Source organism: Ruditapes philippinarum, unplaced genomic scaffold (assembly GCF_026571515.1).
Source record: "Ruditapes philippinarum isolate M1 unplaced genomic scaffold, ASM2657151v2 ctg1728_1_1_1_1, whole genome shotgun sequence".
NCBI lineage: Eukaryota > Metazoa > Mollusca > Bivalvia > Venerida > Veneridae > Ruditapes > Ruditapes philippinarum.
Window position 1 is genome coordinate 252,710 of NW_026855921.1, and position 20,740 is coordinate 273,449.

General features: G+C 34.2%; 1 protein-coding gene across 3 annotated transcripts in view; it reads right to left on the reverse strand.

The window, feature by feature from the left end:
• LOC132744808 (protein unc-13 homolog D-like) overlaps positions 1-20,740 on the reverse strand; it is a 333,410-nt gene that overhangs the window by 121,936 nt on the left and 190,734 nt on the right. For all 3 annotated transcript variants that reach the window (XM_060733589.1, XM_060733587.1, XM_060733588.1), the window contains 2 exons: positions 11,402-11,562; positions 118-244 (listed from right to left, as the gene is read on the reverse strand). In XM_060733589.1, the coding sequence (XP_060589572.1) occupies positions 118-244; positions 11,402-11,562 (288 nt within the window). The remainder of the gene's footprint in view (positions 1-117; positions 245-11,401; positions 11,563-20,740) is intronic.

Below are 20,740 nucleotides of genomic sequence, written 5' to 3' on the forward strand. Positions count from 1 at the left end.
CACTGTGTCAAAATTTCAGATCTCTAGCTTTCAAATTATTAAATCTGTATGGAAAAATGTTCAAAAAGTGTCTGGTTGATGGTCCCCGACCAGCAGTATAACAAAATATGAACTTACATCTTTATCTATTTCTAATGCTTTCTCCATGCGTTGTATACACTCTGACCTAAATGTCTGTAACCAGTAAACCATAGAGACCTCAAACCACTCCTGGTAATGGAACACATTCAACCTGAACAATTCCCTGTTAAGCAAACAATAACAGGTTTTAAAAACAATAGTTCTCTGTTATTTATTAAAATTTGATCAATTTCCAATGATAACACAAATAACATTTTACCTGAACCATTCACTCTTATATTTTTTTATAATTCTTAGTTCAAAGAAAAGACTCTTCAGTCTTGAAATGAAGATGCTAGATTTATAGCCCTTGTCATATTTAAGTGAGTGATGTATAAGAACAATTTTCATAAGCCTAAACTATATACCATTTGCAGGAACAATGAAGAAAAGTTTAAGAACAAGATTGCATTTGTGAAAAATGCTATGCCACCGCATTAATACAACACTAAATAGTAGTGTAGGAACAGATTTTTTTTGTTTCTATACAATTGAAGATTGTCATAATGCATAGATCCCTGACCTATCTAATTCTTATTATCAGATTAGTGGTTAAATCTATTGTTATTCAAATAAAAGATCAGAGTAGGAATATATCAATGCAGTTGAGTATAGTGAATTTGGTGGTGAAGGTCATATTTCACACAGCCTAAATTTCATGACTACATCAAAGGACAACAGAGTAAGACACTTTGTCAAAGTCTAGGTCAGTTGATATCAAAGTTCACTTTACATCTCAATCTGTGCACATGGTTCAAATTTCATAGCTGTACATCAAAGGACAAGAAAGTAAGTCACATCATCAAAATCTACGTCACCTGATATCAAAGTTCAATTTTACAACTAAAACTGTGCACATGGTCAAAATTTCATTGCTGTACATCAAAGGACAAGAAAGTCCCCTTGGGCAAGGCAAAATTTTAATTCAAACAATCTTGATACAGGTCCACCAAACAACATTTCATGTCAAATATCTTAGCTGTAGCTTTCTCCAATTCAGAAAACATTTGTTTTAGTTTCTGTTTTTACTAAGTGTACATAATGAGAATCAATGCCCCCGGGCAGGACCAATGTTGACACCAGGGGAAAAATTTGAACAACTTTGACAGAGGACCTATAGATGAAATTATATAGCAAAATTTGAACAATCTTGGTAGAGGTTCACTTCGCAAAGTCTCATGCCAAATATCTAACCTCTAGCCTTTGTCAATTCAGAGAAGAAGATTTTTCAAGTTTTTACTTTATACATATAAGGAAAATTATCGCCCCTGGGCAGGGCAATTTTAACACTAGGGGCATAATTAAAACAACTTTAGTAGAGGACCCATAGATGATGTTATATACCAAATATCAAAGCTTTAAGCCTTGTACCTTCAGACAAGCAGATTTTTTATTTTTATACTATATGTACATAGTGAAAATCCGGTGTTCGGGGTCAAATTTTGGCTAAATATCGATGAAAAGCGTGCATTTATTTTTTGTTTTGGAATAACAGTCTTTAACTCTTCTACTTCTCAATTCAAAATTTGTCTGAAAAGTTATTTGAGAAAGTTCTTTTTAACAGAATGGGTACATAATGATCTCAAAAAAAAAAAAAAAAAAAAAAAAAATCCTCGAAGGTGTAAAAATTTTTTAGAGTCGGGGCAATTTTCATGGGTCGGTCGGAGCACTACAAAGTAACAATTTTTTATGGATGGCCTGATGTAATTAAGTGAATATGAATGAAACCAAATAAAGCTTGATACTAAGTCCTTATAATGTGCTCAAGTTATTTCATAAATATCATTTCTCTTGCCAGAGGTTATGACCTCAAATAATTTCATCAGCAAACAGGTCATTCACATGTATGAAAGACATTCAAACATGAGTTGTTTCCCTTTCATTAAACTATTATTTGAAGAAATGCCATGGTCTGGGGTATTTTAGCTTTAGCAGCCCCTAAAAGGGGCCAATCAAATAAATATGAGCAATTTTTATAAAAGATTACTATAAGAATGCTAATAACAAAGTTTGGTGATCATCCATCAATTTCTGTAGAAAAAGCTGTCTAAAGGTTTATATTATTTTTAGCTCCCTTGACCCTAAAAGGGGCATATCAAATTAATATGAGCGAATTTGATAAAAGACTACCTAAGAATGCTACAGACAAAGTTTGGTGATCATCCATCAATTGGTTCTGTAGAAGAAGATGTCTAAAGTATTTTCTATTTTTAGGTCTAGAGACCCCTAAAAGGGGCATATCAAATTAATATGAGCAAATTTGATAAAAGACTACCTAAGAATGCTACAGACAAAGTTTGGTGATCATCCACCAATTGGTTCTGTAGAAGAAGATGTCAAAAGGTTTTTCTATTTTTAGCTCTCTTGACCCCTAAAAGGGGCCAATTGAAATCATATGAGCAACTTTAGGTGTGACAGACCAAATTTGAAGTAAATCTGTCCAGCGGTTTTAGAGAAGAAGATGATTGTTGACGCATGATGACGGACGCCGGAGTATCCCCCTTTGATACCAATAGCTCATCTTGAGCCTTCGGCTCTGGTGAGCTAAAAAAATCTGAAGAACGCGATTAATTGACGGAAAAGATTATTTCATTTGAATGTGTTTGCATTGCAAAATTCTCAAGTTCGCTATTCATTGTACATATCGCGACATTTCATTTTTAATAATCAAACACCCTCATACCAATTGGAATGATCGGCTATTATGACCGACTAAAGGGCCCGAATAGTTGCAATTGCCCTTTCACAAAATCTGATTTCATTCCATAAGGGGCGTCTGCGCAGATAATTATGGGAATATTGACTCCTGTGTTAAATACCTTATCATATTACTATGATGAAGTAGTTATTTGAAATCTTGTAAGGAATAATGAAGTTAAAGTAAGAAATAAAACATGTTCAAAAGGATCTTACTCTGGAAATAGTCATGCTAGTGTTATGTCACAAATGATGTTGAACATATTATAACATAAAATTAAAATTTGAAGAAGATACTTAATATAAATCAGTTATAGTAAAAATAACTTTTTTAGGAAAATTCTAAGATGAAGGGGAGATAAATCTGGATATATTGTTTCTAGAATCATGAGACTTGGCACAAGTGGTTAATACTATAAGAAACGTATATTTGAAGTTTGATGTAAATACCTCAAGAAATTGAAAGTTACAATGAAAAAACTAGAAATGTGTCCATAGGACACGGGTGCCCCCACACTCAATATTATGACTCTAGGTCAAACAATTTTTGGGCTACATGTGCCACAAGTTGAACTAAGTAAAGGGAAAGAACTTTAGAAATACTGAATATATACACAAGCGAACCCCAAGGTGCATAAGTACACATGCTGACCAACATTCTTGTAAACTTTCAGGCCTACAGGCCAAATACTTTTTGAGCTATGCATGAACAAGTTGAAAATTGCAAAGTTATACTAAGTCAAAGGCAATAACTCTAAAAAACTGAAAAAAATCCACATGCAAAATCCCAGGTGCTTAGCTTCACAGTGATATTGATGATTATTCCTGCAAAGTTGATTGATTCTAACTCAAGCACTCAAGGAACAAATAACACAACATAATGAAATTGTTTTTACTAAGTCAAGGGCAATAACTCTACAAATACTGGATAAATCCACAAGCTAAATCCAAGGTGCACAACTACATATGCTGACCAACATTCCTGTTAAGTTTCATGACTCTAGGACATTTTGAGGTACGCACGATACAAATTGAAAATTGCAAATTTTCACTTAGTCAAGGGCGAAGGCTCTGACATAACAAAATAATTCACACGTGAAACCCCAGAACTTCACAAGCTGATCAATATTCCTATAAAGTTTCATCACCCTATAGGTCAAATACTTTTTGAGCTACATGTGACACAAGTTGAAAATTGCAAATTTTTACTAATAACTTTACAAATACTAAATAAATCTAAACGAAAATACCTAGGTGCACAACTTCACATGCTGATCAACATTCCTGTAAAGTTTCATGACCCTAGTTTCAAATACTTTTTGAGCGTACACACAAGTTGAAATTTGCAAATTTTTATTAAGTCGAGGGCAATAACTCACACAAAATAGAATAAATCCATAAGCAAAACCCCAGGTGCAAAACTTCACATGCTGATCAACATTCCTGTAAAGTTTCATGACCCTAAGTCAAATACTTTTCGAGTAATGTGCGACACAAGTTGAAGATTTTAAAATTTTTACTAAGTCAAGGGCAATAACTCTAAAAATACTAAATATATCCATAGGAAAATACCCAGGTGCATAACTTCAAATGCTGAGCAACATTCCTGTAAGGTTTCATGACTCTAGGTCAAATACTTTTTGAGTTACGTGCGACACAAGTTGAAAATTGTAAAATTTTATTAGGTCAAGGGCAATAACTCAAAAAATACTAAATATATCCACACGAAAATACCCAGGTGCACAACTACACATGCTGATCAACATTCCTGTAGAGTTTTATGACTCTAGGTCAAATACTTTTTGAACTACGTTTGACACAAAATGAGAACGGAAGGACGGAAATATGGACGGACGGACAAGGGTAAATCTAAATGCCTCCCCCCTAAAGTGGGGGCACAAAAAACCAATTAGCCATTAGACAATATATGATGTTCATTATATTTGCTTGTAATATACACAATTGTTAAGAAATGTGAATTTTGTTAATTTTCATAATTAATTTTAAATACTGACTTTATCTTATAAGAATTTTAATAACAGAAATTAAATTTTTTATAAAGTTATATGAAAATTAATTAATTAAACCTAGAATGTAAGACAATGAGATAAAATCTATGAAATAAATGTTTTCATTTGAATCCCATTATATTACCGTATATAAATGCTAATTAGTTTAAGTGAAATCATTTTTATAAACGTTTCCAAATTTTTGTACTTAGAAATTGTTCACTACTTTTCCTTTCCCTGCTTTCACAGAATTTTCTAAGTCCAATTTTTCAGAAGATGTTTCATGCTCAATATTTAAGCTCTAGCTCTTTGGGTCTATTAAAAGAAGATTTTTTTAGTTTTTACTATATACATATAAGGAAACCAAGAAGCTTGCAATAAAAATGGTTCTTGTAAGCTTGCACAGTAACTGCAAGCTTGCAGAATTCTGTATGAAACTACTGGCGAGCTTGAACAAAGCTTACAGCAAGCTTATATTATACAGCAAGCATAAATAAATAAATAAATTTGTTAATCCAAATATGTACAAATTTATTGCATTGCTGCAAAGTAATAATAGAAATGAGCTATGTATACTAGCATTATATTACAAAAATGCTATGACTGTTAGAACTACAGTATTAAATAATAATCAATGATAGTTTAAAATTTACTTTATTAAATAGATAATGATAGTTTAAAATTTACTTTAGTAAATAAATAATGATAGATTAAAATTTAGTTTTGATATTTCTTCTTAAATATGTTCATCCTCACTTTACTGAGGCTTAATAACAAATATCTGAAGTTTCATTACAATTATTAATGTCTTTATATTATTTTGTGTGTGTATTTGCGTTTATTTATATGGGCGAGCCCTCCAGAAGAGTATTAGTCATTTTATTTTTCGGAGGATAGTGCAGTTACAGATACAGAAAGATGCCCCAGTTCCAGAAGCTTCTCCTGGTTCTTTAGCGTGCCAAGTGTTTAAGCACCCATACACGGGACCTCGATTTAAAGTCTCATCCGAAAGACTGATTAGTAATTTTAGTTGGCTAGCCCGGGAATCGAACCCACAATGTCGAGATTACAAGTCTCGCGCTCAAACCGATTTAGCTATGCGGGCTGGCATTATATTATTTATATTATTGATTTCTTTATATTGATTGCACTGAAAAGTACATGTTTCTTGAATATAATTCTGTATATGATGATGTACTATGTACAAATCAGAAAAAAAAGTTCTGTTCTGTTCATACATAGTCAATGTAAGCTTAGGGTTAATAAAGTCAGATTTGTGATAAAGTGAACTTCAAAATGGTCGTGTGACCTTGACCTTTGAGGTAGAGATGTGATTTTTGGATGCCACACATTGTTTTGATGTGGTTGAGATTTTTGCCAAGTTATTCTAAAATCCTTCGTACAGTCTGGACACAAATGTGTGTACCTATAAACTCTAATTGTGATAACATGAAACTTCAAAATGTTAGTGTGACCTTGATCTTTGAGGTAGGGACCTGGTTTTTGGACGCGACACATTGTCTCATTTGTGCCAAGCTATTTCAAAATCCCTCAATGTATGACAAAAATACAGTCCGGCCACAAATGAAGTGGGGATGCACAGACAGATGGATGAACTGTGCGATTGTAATATGCTGCCCTTCATGGGCATAGAAAAAAATGACCCATGACAACATTTCTGGACAACACTGGCAACGGGAAAGACTTGCTGGATTTTTTCCTTCAAAAAATTCGAGCTAAAAATTTTTTTTTACACTTTTGTTCATGCAGTCTTAAGTTTTATTATTTGAGTGATGTCTTTTATAATTGGTAGGTAAATACCATGTGTTCTTCTCTAAGTTGGCTTATTCGGGTTAATATTACTGGTGCTGAGTTCAGACTAACATTTGTTTGCTTTTATTGCATTTACTATTTACTCAGATGTGCACTGAAATACTTTGACAATTGTGAATGTTCTGGAAGCATCCATCACTTTGAGCGATACTTTTGTTAAAGTCTATTTTAGCTTGTTTGCCTACTGTAGCATGCAGTCCTATCTAAGCATTCCCAAACCAAAATCGCAAGCTAACATTGCAAGCTTGTCACAAGCTTGCTGCAAGCTTATGTTGCAAGCTGGCTACTGGCTAGTAATTGGAACCTTGCGGCAAGCTTGCGATCAGTTATTTAAAAAAAATCTGATTGCAAACTAGTTAATATTTAAGCTTACGCAAGCTTAATCGCAAGCTTAAATGCAAGCTTATTTGCAAGCTTGCGCAGGTTTATCCGCAAGCCTGCACACGCTAAGTCGCAAGCTTGTGCATGTATAACTACAAGCTTAATGTATAAGCTTGCGCAAGCTTGCAAAAACTGTAAACCCTATTTGGAAAGGGAGCTGCTGTGTATATGAACAGTCTCTGAATCCTATGTAACATGCAAAAAAAAAAAAAAGGCATTAATTACCATGATAAACTTATTTTATCATAAATTGTAAAAAGAAGCTGATGTTAAATTTTTTATTTGCTACACTAAAGTTTTCTTCCAATTAAAAAAAAAAATATCAAAGAATAAAAACATACATCAATCAATACAAAGTACATGTAAGTAAATTTTATATTCACCTGTGATATTGCAGTTTAATTAAAGGTTGTAAATGAATGAGAGTTGTTGCTTTTATGAAATATTTGAAATACTGGTTATGCTAATATATTCTAACTTAAGTAAAAAATAATCCTTGTATATATAGTGAAAGATTATTAAACAAATACTGGGTTTTATGACAAATTAACTTTTCTAATATCAAATTAAAGATTTTTAATGCATACATTTATTTATTATTAATACAATATTATTTTTATAGGCTCATATTAAAAATGAATTTCTATTTCCAGTTTTTAATAGTAGTATAGGTTATTTATACATAGTTTTAAGAAATAAATTATCAAGCAAACAATTTAAGTGAGGCGAGAAAATTAGTTTCTTAAAACTCTGTATATTACCTATAACCGACTTACAGTTAGCCCTCGCTCATTCAAATCGGGTACATTATATAAATAGGCGGAGTCCATTAAATCGGCTCATTTAACATATAAATTTAATACATAAAGTTGAGATACAGCATTGTATGGTAAATATTTTGGCAAAATTTTAACAAAATAGGGGACAAACTTTAGCGTGGTAATCTAGTTTAAACTAGTTAATTATCACTGAAACTATCATTTTTGGATTTTTTTTTTATTGTGTACACCTTTGACAAAAGTGTTCTAAGTGTTTCCATTACTTTAACAAAAAAATTCAAAGTGTAGATTTGTACAAAAATTTTCTAAGTGTCTACTAATTGTAAGCTTGCGGCATTGCAAACTTGCATCAAATGTTCGCAAGCTTGCATGAATTTTAAACAAACTTGCAATATATTTCAAAAGTCATCGCAAGCTTGTTACAAGCATGCAGCAACCTTGTATTTAAGCTGTAAGCTTGCAGCAAGCTTGTCGCAGGCATGCATTTCGGTTTGGGTTAAATTCTGTTTTAAATATCTTTTGTTGAAGAACACCTTAAGATCATTCCTGTGCAGTTTGGTAAAAATATAATCATTTTAGACTATGTAAACTAGGAACAAAAGAATAACAAACCAAGAACAACAAAGTAAGTTTAAGATCCTAGCAATCCCAAGCTGCCTCTTGATATAAGCTATCTATACACCAAGTTTGGTGTAAATAATTCAAAGCAAACACAAGTTATTGAGCTGAAACTGAATTTCTATTTTTAGTAACAGTGACCTTGACCTTGATCACAGACATCTGGGTAGCAATCCCAAGCTGCCTCTTGATATAAGCTATACATACAACAAGTTTGGTTTCAATAGGCCAAAGCAAACTAAAGTTATTGAGTGGAAACTGAATTCCTATTTTTAGTAAAAGTGACCTTGATCACAGACACCTGGGTAGCAATCCCAAGCTGCCTCTTGATGCAATTAGCTACCTACTCACCAAGTTTGGTGTCAATAGGCCAAAGCAGACTAAAGTTATTGAGCGGAAACCAAAAGTTGACGCCCGCCCGCTGACTTTGGCATTACAATTATAAACCAGGTTTTCGTTGAAAACCTGGTTAAAAAATATTTCCAGTACTTTTTAAGTTATCACTTGATTCAGTTCATGTGAAAAATTTGCCATATTTTTAGTCTATTTGTTGCCATAGCAACCAGAATTTTCAACATAGGAAGGAAAGAAAAAGACGTGCGTAATCTCCAGACTGCCATATACCCATATTTCAAGTTTCATCAGTACTTTTTGCGTTATCACTGCATCCAGTTTATGTGTAAAAATTTGCCATATTTTCAGTCTATTTGTTGCCATAGCAACCAGAATTTTCAACATAGGAAGAAAAGAAAAAGACGTGCATAATCCTCATATTGCCATCTATCCACTTATCAAGTTTCATAAAAATACTTTTAGTACTTTTTGTGTTATCGCGGGATCCAGTTTTGTGGACAGATGGACTGACGGACTGACAGACGGATGGACAGACAGACAGACGGATGGAGGGTAAACCTAAAGTCCCCTCCGGTAAACCGGTAGGGGACTAATAATAACTTGAAACTTGAAAATTTGATTAAACACTTATTTCTATGTACAAAACATATTCAATAGCATTGTACAAAATCTAAAAGACATTAACAATAGTTAATTAAAATACACATCATTATATATTAACATCTTTGATAAAAGGAATAAAAATGTTTTCATGGAACAACGCACATATACATACACACATACATATACACATATCACACACACATATATACATACACAGAAATATCTCTATCTTTTGGTTTTTAAGACAAATATTTACAGTACAGTAATTTTCTAACCACAGTTCAATTATTCTTCAGCTTTTTTAACATCACAGTTTTAACTAACCATAAAGTCCATACTAATGATAGGGAAGAGAAGTCCTTAAAGAAATAAATTTTAAATTGTCTCTTGAAAAAAGATTTGCTTTGTCTAAGGTCTCCGGGAAGTTTATTCCATAATTTTAGACCCATTGTACTAAAACTTCTATCTGAAAAGGTCTTATTTCTATTAAATGGTACTTCATAGCATCCAACAGCTGACTGTGAAGATCTTTAAGAGCGTTTTGGGGCTTGAGGAGTCAACAAATTAACAAGAAATGTCGAAAGACACATATGCCCCCCTTTCAAGCCCTTGACTCATACTATTGGTAATTCTAATTAGGTACATTATAACCAATCAATATGTGAAATATGAAGACTTGGTAACTAATTGGTGACACCAGAATAAGCGGAAACCATTTTAACATTCAAGGTTATTGTGACCTTTGACCTAGTGACCTCAAAATCAATAGGGGTTATTTACTAGTGATGATCAGTCAAAATGTGAAATACAAAGACTTGATAACAAGTAGTTTTGAGGATAATGAGTGGAAACTATTCTGGCATTTAAGGTCCCTGTGACCTTGACCTTTGGCCTAAAGAATCCCATATTGGGGCCAGCTACTAGTTACAACCCCAATTTTTTTTTCGTTTAAAATGTTTCTGTTATCATATTCTAACAACATGCCAAGTTTAAAGAAATGCTATTGAACAGTTTTAATTTTGCCTATATGTGCATATGAAAACTCCCGAAAACGTCCTTAATATGTGAAATATAAAGACTTAGTGATAAATAGTTTTCCAGATAATGGGCGGCAACCATTTTGACATTTAAGGCCCCTGTGACCTTGACCTTTGACCTAGTGACCCCAAAATCAATAGGGGTCATTACTAGCTATGACCAAGCAGTATGTGAAATATGAAGACTTTGCAATAAATAATTTTTAAGATAATGTGCGGAAACCATGTGGTCTACCGACGTACAGACAGACAGTCCGACGGACAGACATTAGCAAAACAATATACTCCCTCTTCTTTGAAGGGGGGCATAATTAAGTAAGTTGGTGCATTTTCTACAGAACAATTGTACATATACACTAGGATCTTGAAATTTATACGAGCTTTAATGGGTAGCCAGTGTAAATCGAAAAGTGCTTGCTTGGAGCTATCAAATTTTGATCTATTTAATACAAGTTTAGCACACATGTTTTGGATACGTTGAAGTTTAGATAACTGTAAAATACCGCACAATATGACGTTACAGTAGTCCAAGTGAGATATAACAAGAAATAAAACAAGTGACAGTGGCATCAGAAGACAAATACTGCCGAATGCTCTTGATCTTAAAATAGTTAAGCATAGCAGCTTTTTGATATGTTCTTTGAAATTTAAAGATTCATCTTAGAAGGCACCAAGATATCTTATACAATGTTGTGATTTGATCTTGTTACCACAAATATCAATTTCTTTTGTGTTACACTTCTCTAATTGTTGACGGCTTCCATAAAGAATAAATTCAGTATGTGTTATTCATTTTCAGTTTATTTCTGTTCATCCACTCATTAATGTTGACGGCCGATTTTTCAAGGTCTTGAATTGCAGATGCTTCTTCGGATGACAAAAAAAGAATAACCTGCATCATGTTAGACTATGTTAGGAATAATAGTTCACCCCTGTACAACATTAAATACACTATACTTATCCTACATACCTTCTACTAATGTTATCCCTGATAACCGAGTGTAGTTTCCTGAGAGAGAAATAAAGGCGCAGCGTTTGTCTGCTTGCCAGCATTATGTTTACAGAAAAGTTGTTGTAGCGTTTTTTGTATTTGTTCATCTTCTCCATGATTTTCAGACATTTTGTAGAGATCTGTAACACAATAATTTCAATATAAATCTTTTATAAATTGTGGAGATCTGATTTACGATTTGTCAGTAATTTGTGTAAATAATCATTGCTACACAGACTTTGAAAAATCTACCAAGTGTAATGGCATATTAAGGCGTTTCTAGTTTAAGCTCTGGTGGCCAATTTCTTTAGCTTAGCTAAACAATTTTAGCAATTTGAGTAAAGGACCCCTTAAAGATCATTCTACAGCGGATGTCATTTTAAATTTTATTTCTATTTATAGATCTGATGACCAATGTGTTCAAAGGACTACCTAATGTTCATTGTGGTACAGTTTAATCAAAATCTATGAAGTGGTTGACAAGATGTCATTGAAAGGTTTAACTATTTAAGCTCTAACATCCATCTTGTCAAGCAGTCGTGAACCAGCAATTTAAGTATAGCATCACTGAAGGGTCATTTCTTTAATGTCATCAAAAAATATAAAATGATTGAGGAGGAGATTAAGAGAAGTTAGAAGACATAATTACCATACAAGTTTATGTCAACTAATTACCATACAAGTTTATGTCAACTAATTACCATACAAGTTTATGTCAACTAATTACCATACAAGTTTATGTCAACTAATTACCATACAAGTTTATGTCAACTAATTACCATACAGGTTTATGTCAACTAATTACCATACAAGATTATGTCAACTAATTACCATACAAGTTTATGTCAACTAATTACCATACAAGATTATGTCAACTAATTACCATTTTGGACCCAAGGGGCATGACTTATAAAACTTATGTACAGGTCCACTATATATGCAATACTCAGCCCTCCCAATTAGTCACTGGACTAAATCTTAATCACTCTCTCAGTAACTTAATTGATTAAAATGCTTGTATTATAACATATGTAACCATACAGTAGGACGTTGTGCATAACTGGCATAAATGAAGTAACATAATAATAAAACTGAAAAGATACAATTTTGATTCAGAACTCTTAAAGTCGCTATCAGTGAATCAGAACACTCATTCCCAGTAACCCAGGCTTTTACCAGTTATGTAGTATACATGTACTGTATAGGGAATGTGTATCGTGGGTTCCCACGATGCAGTAGATAACGCTTATTCACATTGAACTCTGTGCTAAAGTTTTCTTAATGACATGTTTTTATCTGACTGTTACTAATGCATGTACATGTATGTTGATATGCATTATCCTATTCATACAGATTTGTCCATCTTCTATGTACATGTATATTGATTTACATACAGAAATGCAAAATTTAAAATGTATCTATGCCATTGTAAGGAACATTATTGAAGATTGTTAATGCAGAAATTCTATCATTGCTTTTGCAAAATGACAAATTATTGTGCAGAAGGGAACATTAAATAATGCTTTATAACAGCTTCAAATTATTAGTTGTTTATGTCTCAATGACATATGCAAACTAAAACCTGCTTGTATATTTCATTAATATAATATATTAAAATCCATTCCTTACGAAAATTATATAAAAAGTTCCCTGTCTTTTTTCAGACAATAGACACAGATGCATACATATGTTAAAAAGTGGCAAATGTTGTCTATTAATAATTGCATTTTATATCAAATCAAATTAAACATCTCATGTTTACTTTCTGGGTCAATTTGGCCCTTGGTGTTGATCGATTTCTGTGGTATCAGAAGTTTTACGTTACCGAAAGAGTTAAATAATAATTTACAGCTTTCTAATTTTTTATTATTTGTTTGGGTCATCAGACCAAACAAATAATGGTAGCGAAATTTCAGACCCTGATATGCTTATTTGCAAAATCCGCAAGTAGTCTGAACTTCTCCAAGGGTTACTTCCCTTTATAAGTACACTAACGCCGAAAAATTAAGGGGAGATCACTGCGTAAAGATTGTCAAATGTCTGTGAGGTGCATTAATTTTCAAGCCTTTTCAAGAAGAAAAAATAGTTACTGATTGGTCGAAGATTTCTAATATTGTGTAATTCTCAGATATACGAGGGTTGTCCCAAAATGTCGTAGACTACATTATTTTCTCTTCAACCTGACGTCATAACTTAATGATATTTACCAGATATCTTCCTTGGTCATTTGTTAATTTACCTACTTAAAGTCAATAGCCAAAATATTAAGTAACACTTTTTATCACTGTTTCAACTTTAACAGTACAACTTACCCGGAGCACGATAACATATTAGTAAATGTTGAGAGCATGCTTCTTAAAAACATTCCTTTAACTTCTAGCATAATAATAATTATGGGAAATACCTTCATATGGAATGACATCATTCATTTTGACGTCATATAACCAACAGACGTTTATGTAACGTTACTTTGAAAAAATCTGTAGCATAATACGTAACACTAGTGCTATTTTGAAAATGACCAAAATGGCGACATCAGATGAGAATGTGGCGCAAAGCGATGTCATTAAATACTGTGTTCAGTTGAAGAAGCATCCAGCATTAATTGACAACATGGAGAACATTATATTTTATCAAGATAATGCACCTTGCCATAGATCTCAGGAGACACAGTCTGAACTTGATGTGATAGGTTTTCAAAAACTTCCATACGCCCTTAGACTTTGCAGTGTTTCCTTATTTGAAATCACAATTACGAGGTCAAAGGTTCAAAAACTCTACCAGGAAACTCTGCGAGTGTTGAATACATTGAAGTAGGACTATTTTCAAAACATTAATGATAAATGGGTCGCCTGACACCGAAAGTGCATTGAGAAACATGAAGAATACTTTGAAAAACATTTTTGAAAAGCTAATAACGTCATGACCTTTATAATGGCGTGCGCCTGGTATGTATGGGTAGCATTCTTTAAGTTTTGATAACTTTGTCAACTTTGGAGGTATTTTGATTTTGTTTGGCATAGACACACATAAAAGGTGTATTGACTTTTCCCTAGCTGGACGACTCTATTGTGTTATTATTGATTGAGTTACAGACTTTGTCTACGATATTTTGGGACAATCCTCGTACATGCTTATATTAAGCTCCATGATTATTTACATCAGTGTTAAACAACAAGTTTACCGTGAACAAAATATCTCGAAATTGATAAGGATTACAAACCCTAATTTAGAATAATGTCGTTTTCTTCAGTCTGTTTTCTTATATCTTCCCTGTGGTCGAGGGGTTACATGCTCTTTAAGGAAGTCAGAGTTCTGGAGTTCAAATCCCAGTTAAGGCAACTCATGTTTTTAGCTCACCTGTCACAAAGTGACAGGGTGAGCTTTTGTGATCGCTTTTCGTCCGGCGTCCGTCCGTCCGTAAACTTTTACTTTAAATGACATCTCCTCATAAACCACTAAGCCAATTTCATCCAAACATCACAGGAATGTTCCTTTGGTGGTCACCTTTAAAAATTGTTCAAAGAATTTAATTCCATGCAGAACTCTGGTTGCCATGGCAACCGAAAGAAAAAACTTTAAATATCTTCTTTTAAAAAACCATAAGAGCTAGAGCTTAGATATTTGGCATGAAACATCTTCTAGTGAGTATCTACCAAGTTTGTTCAAATAAAAGCCCTGGGGTCAAAATTGGCCCCGCCCCAGGGGGTCATTGATTTTCCCTATATGCATATAGTAAAAACTTTAAATATCTTCTTTTAAAGAACCCAAAGAGCTAGAGCTAAGATATCTAGCATGAAACATGTTCTAAAAAGTGTCTACCAAGTTTGTTCAAATAAAAGCCCTGGGGTCAAAATTGGCCCCGCCCCGGTGGATCATTGATTTTCCCTATATGCATATAGTAAAAACTTAAAAAATCTTCTTTTAAAGAACTGAAAGAGCTATGGCTAAGATATTGAGCATCAAACATGTTCTAATAGGTGTCTACCAAGTTTGTTCAAATAAAAGCCCTGGGGTCAAAATTGGCCCCGCCCCGGGGGGTCATTGATTTTTCCTATATGCATATAGTAAAAACTTAAAAAATCTTCTTTTAAAGAACCAAAAGAGTTAGAGCTAAGATATTTAGCATCAAACATGTTCTAATAAGTGTCTACCAAGTTTGTTCAAATAAAAGCCCTGGGGTCAAAATTGGCCCCGCCCCGGGGGGTCATTGATTTTCCCTATATGCATATTGTAAAAACTTAAAAAATCTTCTTTTAAAGAACTCAAAGAGCTATGGCTAAGATATTTAGCATCAAACATGTTCTAATAGGTGTCTACCAAGTTTGTTCAAATAAAAGCCCTGGGGTCAAAATTGGCACCGCCCCGGGGGTCATTGATTTTCCTTATATGTGTATAGCAAAAACTTAAAAAATCTTCTTTGAAAAAACCCAAATAGCTAGAGTTAAGATATTAAGCATGAAACATCTTTTAGTGAGTGTCTACCAAGTTTGTTCAAATAAAAGACCTGGGGTCAAAATTGGCCCCGCCCCGGAGGTCATTGATTTTCTTTATATGTGTAAAGCAAAAACTTAAAAAATCTTCTTTGAAAAAACCCAAATAGCTAGAGTTAAGATATTAAGCAAGAAACATCTTCTAGTAAGTGTCTACAAAGTTTGTTCAAATAAAAGCCCTGGGGTCAAAACTGGCCGGCCCCAGGGGTGTCATTGTTTTTACCTATATGTGTATTTTTAGTAAAAACTTAAAAAAAATCTTCTTTTAAAAAGCCCAATGAGCTAGAGCTTAGATGTTTAGCATGAAACATCTTCTTATGGGTGTCTACCAAGTTTGTGCAAATAAAAGCCCTTGGGTTAAATTGGACCTGCAATGTTCGGGGTGGGGGTGGGATTGGGGGGCCTATATACAGGTGAGCGACCTCAGGGCTATCATGGCCCTCTTGTTTTATTATTGTTTTTTTGTTATTTTTTTTTTTAAATTGTTAAAGCCAAATAAACTGAATTGAATATCAGTGTTGCAATTAGCCTTATAGCCAATTTACTACAGTTATAACACTGGAAACACCATTGGTGGCACTATACCAAAACAAATCTCACAACCTTCACCTTTCTGACATTCTGAGCCCCAAACAAATTCAGCGCCATCCGTGCTTTGATCCTTTTTCGCATTTTTTCAAATGTTATTTTTTGTCCCTTCTTATGATTCTCGCAACGAAATCAATATAAAACAAGATATGTTTGTAAAACATGTATGCCCCCTATCAGCAGCCAATTAGTCATGTGATCAGGTTATTATGCATGACTTCTGACCCAGTGATCAAACAATTAATAACGGTTATAAAGTATCTATTGGTCATGACCTTGACCTTTGACCCCTTGACCCAAAACTCAATAGGGGTCATCTGCTGGTCACGACCAATCATCATACAAAGTTTGAAGTTCCTAGGCCTAGGCGTTTTTAGTAAATTGATTTACCTACAAGGTCAATGTGACCTTGACCTTTGACCCCTTGACCCCAAAATCAATAGGGGTCATCTGCTGGTCATGACCAATCACCATGCCAAGTTTGAAGTTCCTAGGCCTAAGGGTTCTCTTATTATTGATCGGAAACCGTTTTAACATACAAGGTCAATGTGACCTTGACCTTTGACCCCAAAATCAATAGGGGTCATCTGCTGGTCATGACCAATCACCATGCCAAGTTTGAAGTTCCAAGGCCGAAGCGTTCTTTAGTTATTGATCAGAAACCGTTTTCACTTACAAGGTCATTGTGACCTTGACCTTTGACCCCTTGATCCCAAAATCAATAGGAGTAATCTGCTGGTCATGACAAATCACCATACCAAGTTTGAAGTTCCTAGGCCTAAGCGTTCTTGAGTTATTGATCAGAAACCGTTTTTACTTACAAGGTCAATGTGACCTTGACCTTTGACCTCTTCACCTAAAACTCAATAGGGGTCATCTGCTGGTCATGACGAATCACCATACTAAGTTTGAAGTTCCTAGGCATAATGGTTCTTAAGTTATTGATCGGAAAGCATTTTTACCTACAAGGTCAATGTGACCTTGCCCTTTAACCCCTCAACCCCAAAATCAACAAGATATGTTTGTAAAACATGTATGCCCCCTATCAGCAGCCAATTAGTCATGTGATAAGGTTATTATGCATGACTTCTGACCCAGTGATCAAACAATTAATAAGGGTTATCAAGTATCTACTGGTCATGACCTTAACCTTTGACCCCTTGACCCAAAACTCAATAGGGGTCATCTGCTGGTCACGACCAATCATCATACAAAGTTTGAAGTTCCTAGGCCTAAGCGTTTTTAGTTAATTGATCAGAAACCGTTTTTTACCTACAAGGTCAATGTGACCTTGACCTTTGACCACTTGACCCCAAAAATCAATAGGTCATCTGCTGGTCATGACCAATCACTATACCAAGTTTGAAGTTCCTAGGCCTAAGGTTCTTTAGTTATTGATCGGAAACCGTTTTAACATACATGGTCAATGTGACCTTGACCTTTGACCTAAAATCAATAGGGTCATCTGCCGCTCATGACCAATCACCATACCAAGTTTGAAGTTCCTAGGCCGAAGCGTTCTTTAATTATTGATCAGAAACCGTTTTTACTTACAATGTCAATGTGACCTTGACCTTTGACCCCTTGATCCCAAAATCAATAGGGGTAATCTGCTGGTCAAGACAAATCACCATGCCAAGTTTGAAGTTCCTAGGCCTAAGCGTTCTTAAGTTATTGATCAGAAACCGTTTTTACTTACAAGGTCAATGTGACCTTGACCTTTGACCCCTTGACCCAAAACTCAATAGGGGTCATCTGCTGGTCACGAACAATCATCATACAAAGTTTGAAGTTCCTAGGCCTAAGCGTTTTTAGTAAATTGATCGGAAACCGTTTTTACCTACAAGGTCAATGTGACCTTGACCTTTGACCCCTTGACCCCAAATCAAAAGGTCTTCTGCTGGTCATGACCAATCACCATACCAAGTTTGAAGTTCCTAGGCCTAAGGGTTCTTTAGTTATTGATCGGAAACCGTTTTTACCCAAGAGGTCAATGTGACCTTGACCTTTGACCCCTTAACCCCAAAATCAATAGGGGTCATCTGCTGGTCATAACCAATCACCATACCAACTGTGAAGTTCCTAGGCCTAAAAGTTCTTAAGTTATTGATCGGAAACCGTTTTTGCTTACAAGGTCAATGTGACCTTGACCTTTGACCCCTTGACCCCAAAATCAATAGGGGTCATCTACTGATCATGACCAATCACCATACCAAGTTTGAAGTTCCTAGGCCTTAAAGTTCTTTAGTTATTGATCGGAAACCGTTTTTCCTTACAAGGTCAATGTGACCTTGACCTTTGACCCCTTGACCCCAAAATCAATAGGGTCATCTACTGATCATGACCAATCACCATACCAAGTTTGAAGTTCCTAGGCCTAAAGTTCTTTAGTTATTGATCGAAACCGTTTTTGCTTACAAGGTCAATGTGACCTTGACCTTTGACCCCTTGACCCCAAAATCAATAGGGGTCATATACTAATCATGACCAATCACCATACCAAGTTTGAAGTTCCTAGGCCTTAAGGTTCTTTAGTTATTGATCGGAAACCGTTTTTACCCAAGAGGTCAATGTGACCTTGACCTTTGACCCCTTAACCCCAAAATCAATAGGGGTCATCTGCTGGTCATAACCAATCACCATACCAACTTTGAAGTTCCTAGGCCTAAAAGTTCTTTAGTTATTGATCGGAAACCGTTTTTGCTTACAAGGTCAATGTGACCTTGACCTTTGACCCCTTGACCCCAAAATCAATAGGGGTCATCTACTTGTTATGACCAATCACCATACCAAGTTTGAAGTTCCTAGGCCTAAGGGTTCTTTAGTTATCACTCGGAAACCATTTGGTCTACGGACCGACGGACCGACAAGTGCAAAGCAATATACCCCCTTTTCTTCGAAATGGGGGCATAATGATGAATAAGAATGCAATCAACTAACATGGGTTAGAAACATTCAGATATTATTACGTAACATTTCATCAAAAATGCATAATTATACTTTTGGCTGATATTCCCCTCTCAACCTAAGGTATTAAGCATGTGATATGTTACTTTGTATCAATAAGCTGAAAATGTTGATGCTTATTTTCTTGATAAAACTTTAACATACATACAATTATAGATTTCTTCAAAACTGAAATAATCTAACTAGTTACAAATCCAATTTCTCATGAAACAAAAGTTCTATACTGCGTAATACAACACCAACAACAACATTCACAATCCCATTAGTTTACTGATGCACATGGAAATCGAAAAGGCATTCTCAGTTTATGATGTCCAATATATATCATATGATCATTGATGTGTTCAGTTTATACAATGTTTATAACTTGCATATAAATTTGCATATTTAATAAAATTGTCTACCGACTGCGTATATGAAGGTATTAGAAATTGAGTTCATTAACCAAAACACGAAAGGTTCATTTAGAAACACATACATTTAACAGTGTTCCATTTTTTAAGATTGATAACCCCATTGATTATTCTGTCAATTGTAACAAAAGTTTTTTTTAACATAAAAGGTTACTTTTTTGACTGTTTTTTCGTATATTTCGGTGTTTTAAGTAATTCCATCTGTTCGTGTTGCAAATCCGTGGACTTATTTTACCCACAAGTGCTGTCACAGGAGACAGCGAAGCTCGACTAATTAAATACTGGAAGCAGAAAGGAAGATAAAAACTATGAAAGAAAAATCAATTATGATATAAATATATTTCTTTTATGACAAGAAGTTGTAAACATAAATTCCAATTTCAAGGGGGAAAAATTCTGGAAATAGTCACACTCTAAGAGTTATGGACCTTGTCACACAACATGTGTGTAATTATTTGAAGTTTAAAGTAGATACCTTAAAAAGTAAAGAAGTTATAATATTTCTTAAAGAACAAAAGTTCAGAGGGAGATAAATCTGAAGATATTGCTTCAAGAGTTATGAACCTTGTCACATAAGATCTAGTTGATGAGAAGGAATATGTATTTTAAGTTTGAGGTAGAAACCTTTAAAACTAATAAGTTATAGTAAAAAACAAGATTGCATTTGAGAAAAATGCTATGCCACCGCATTAATACAACACTAAATAGTAGTGTAGGAACATATTTTTTTTGTTTCTATACAATTGAAGATTGTCATAATGCATAGATCCCTGACCTATCTAATTCTTATTATCAGATTAGTGATTAAATCTATTGTTAATCAAATAAAAGATCAGAGCAGGAATATATCAATGCAC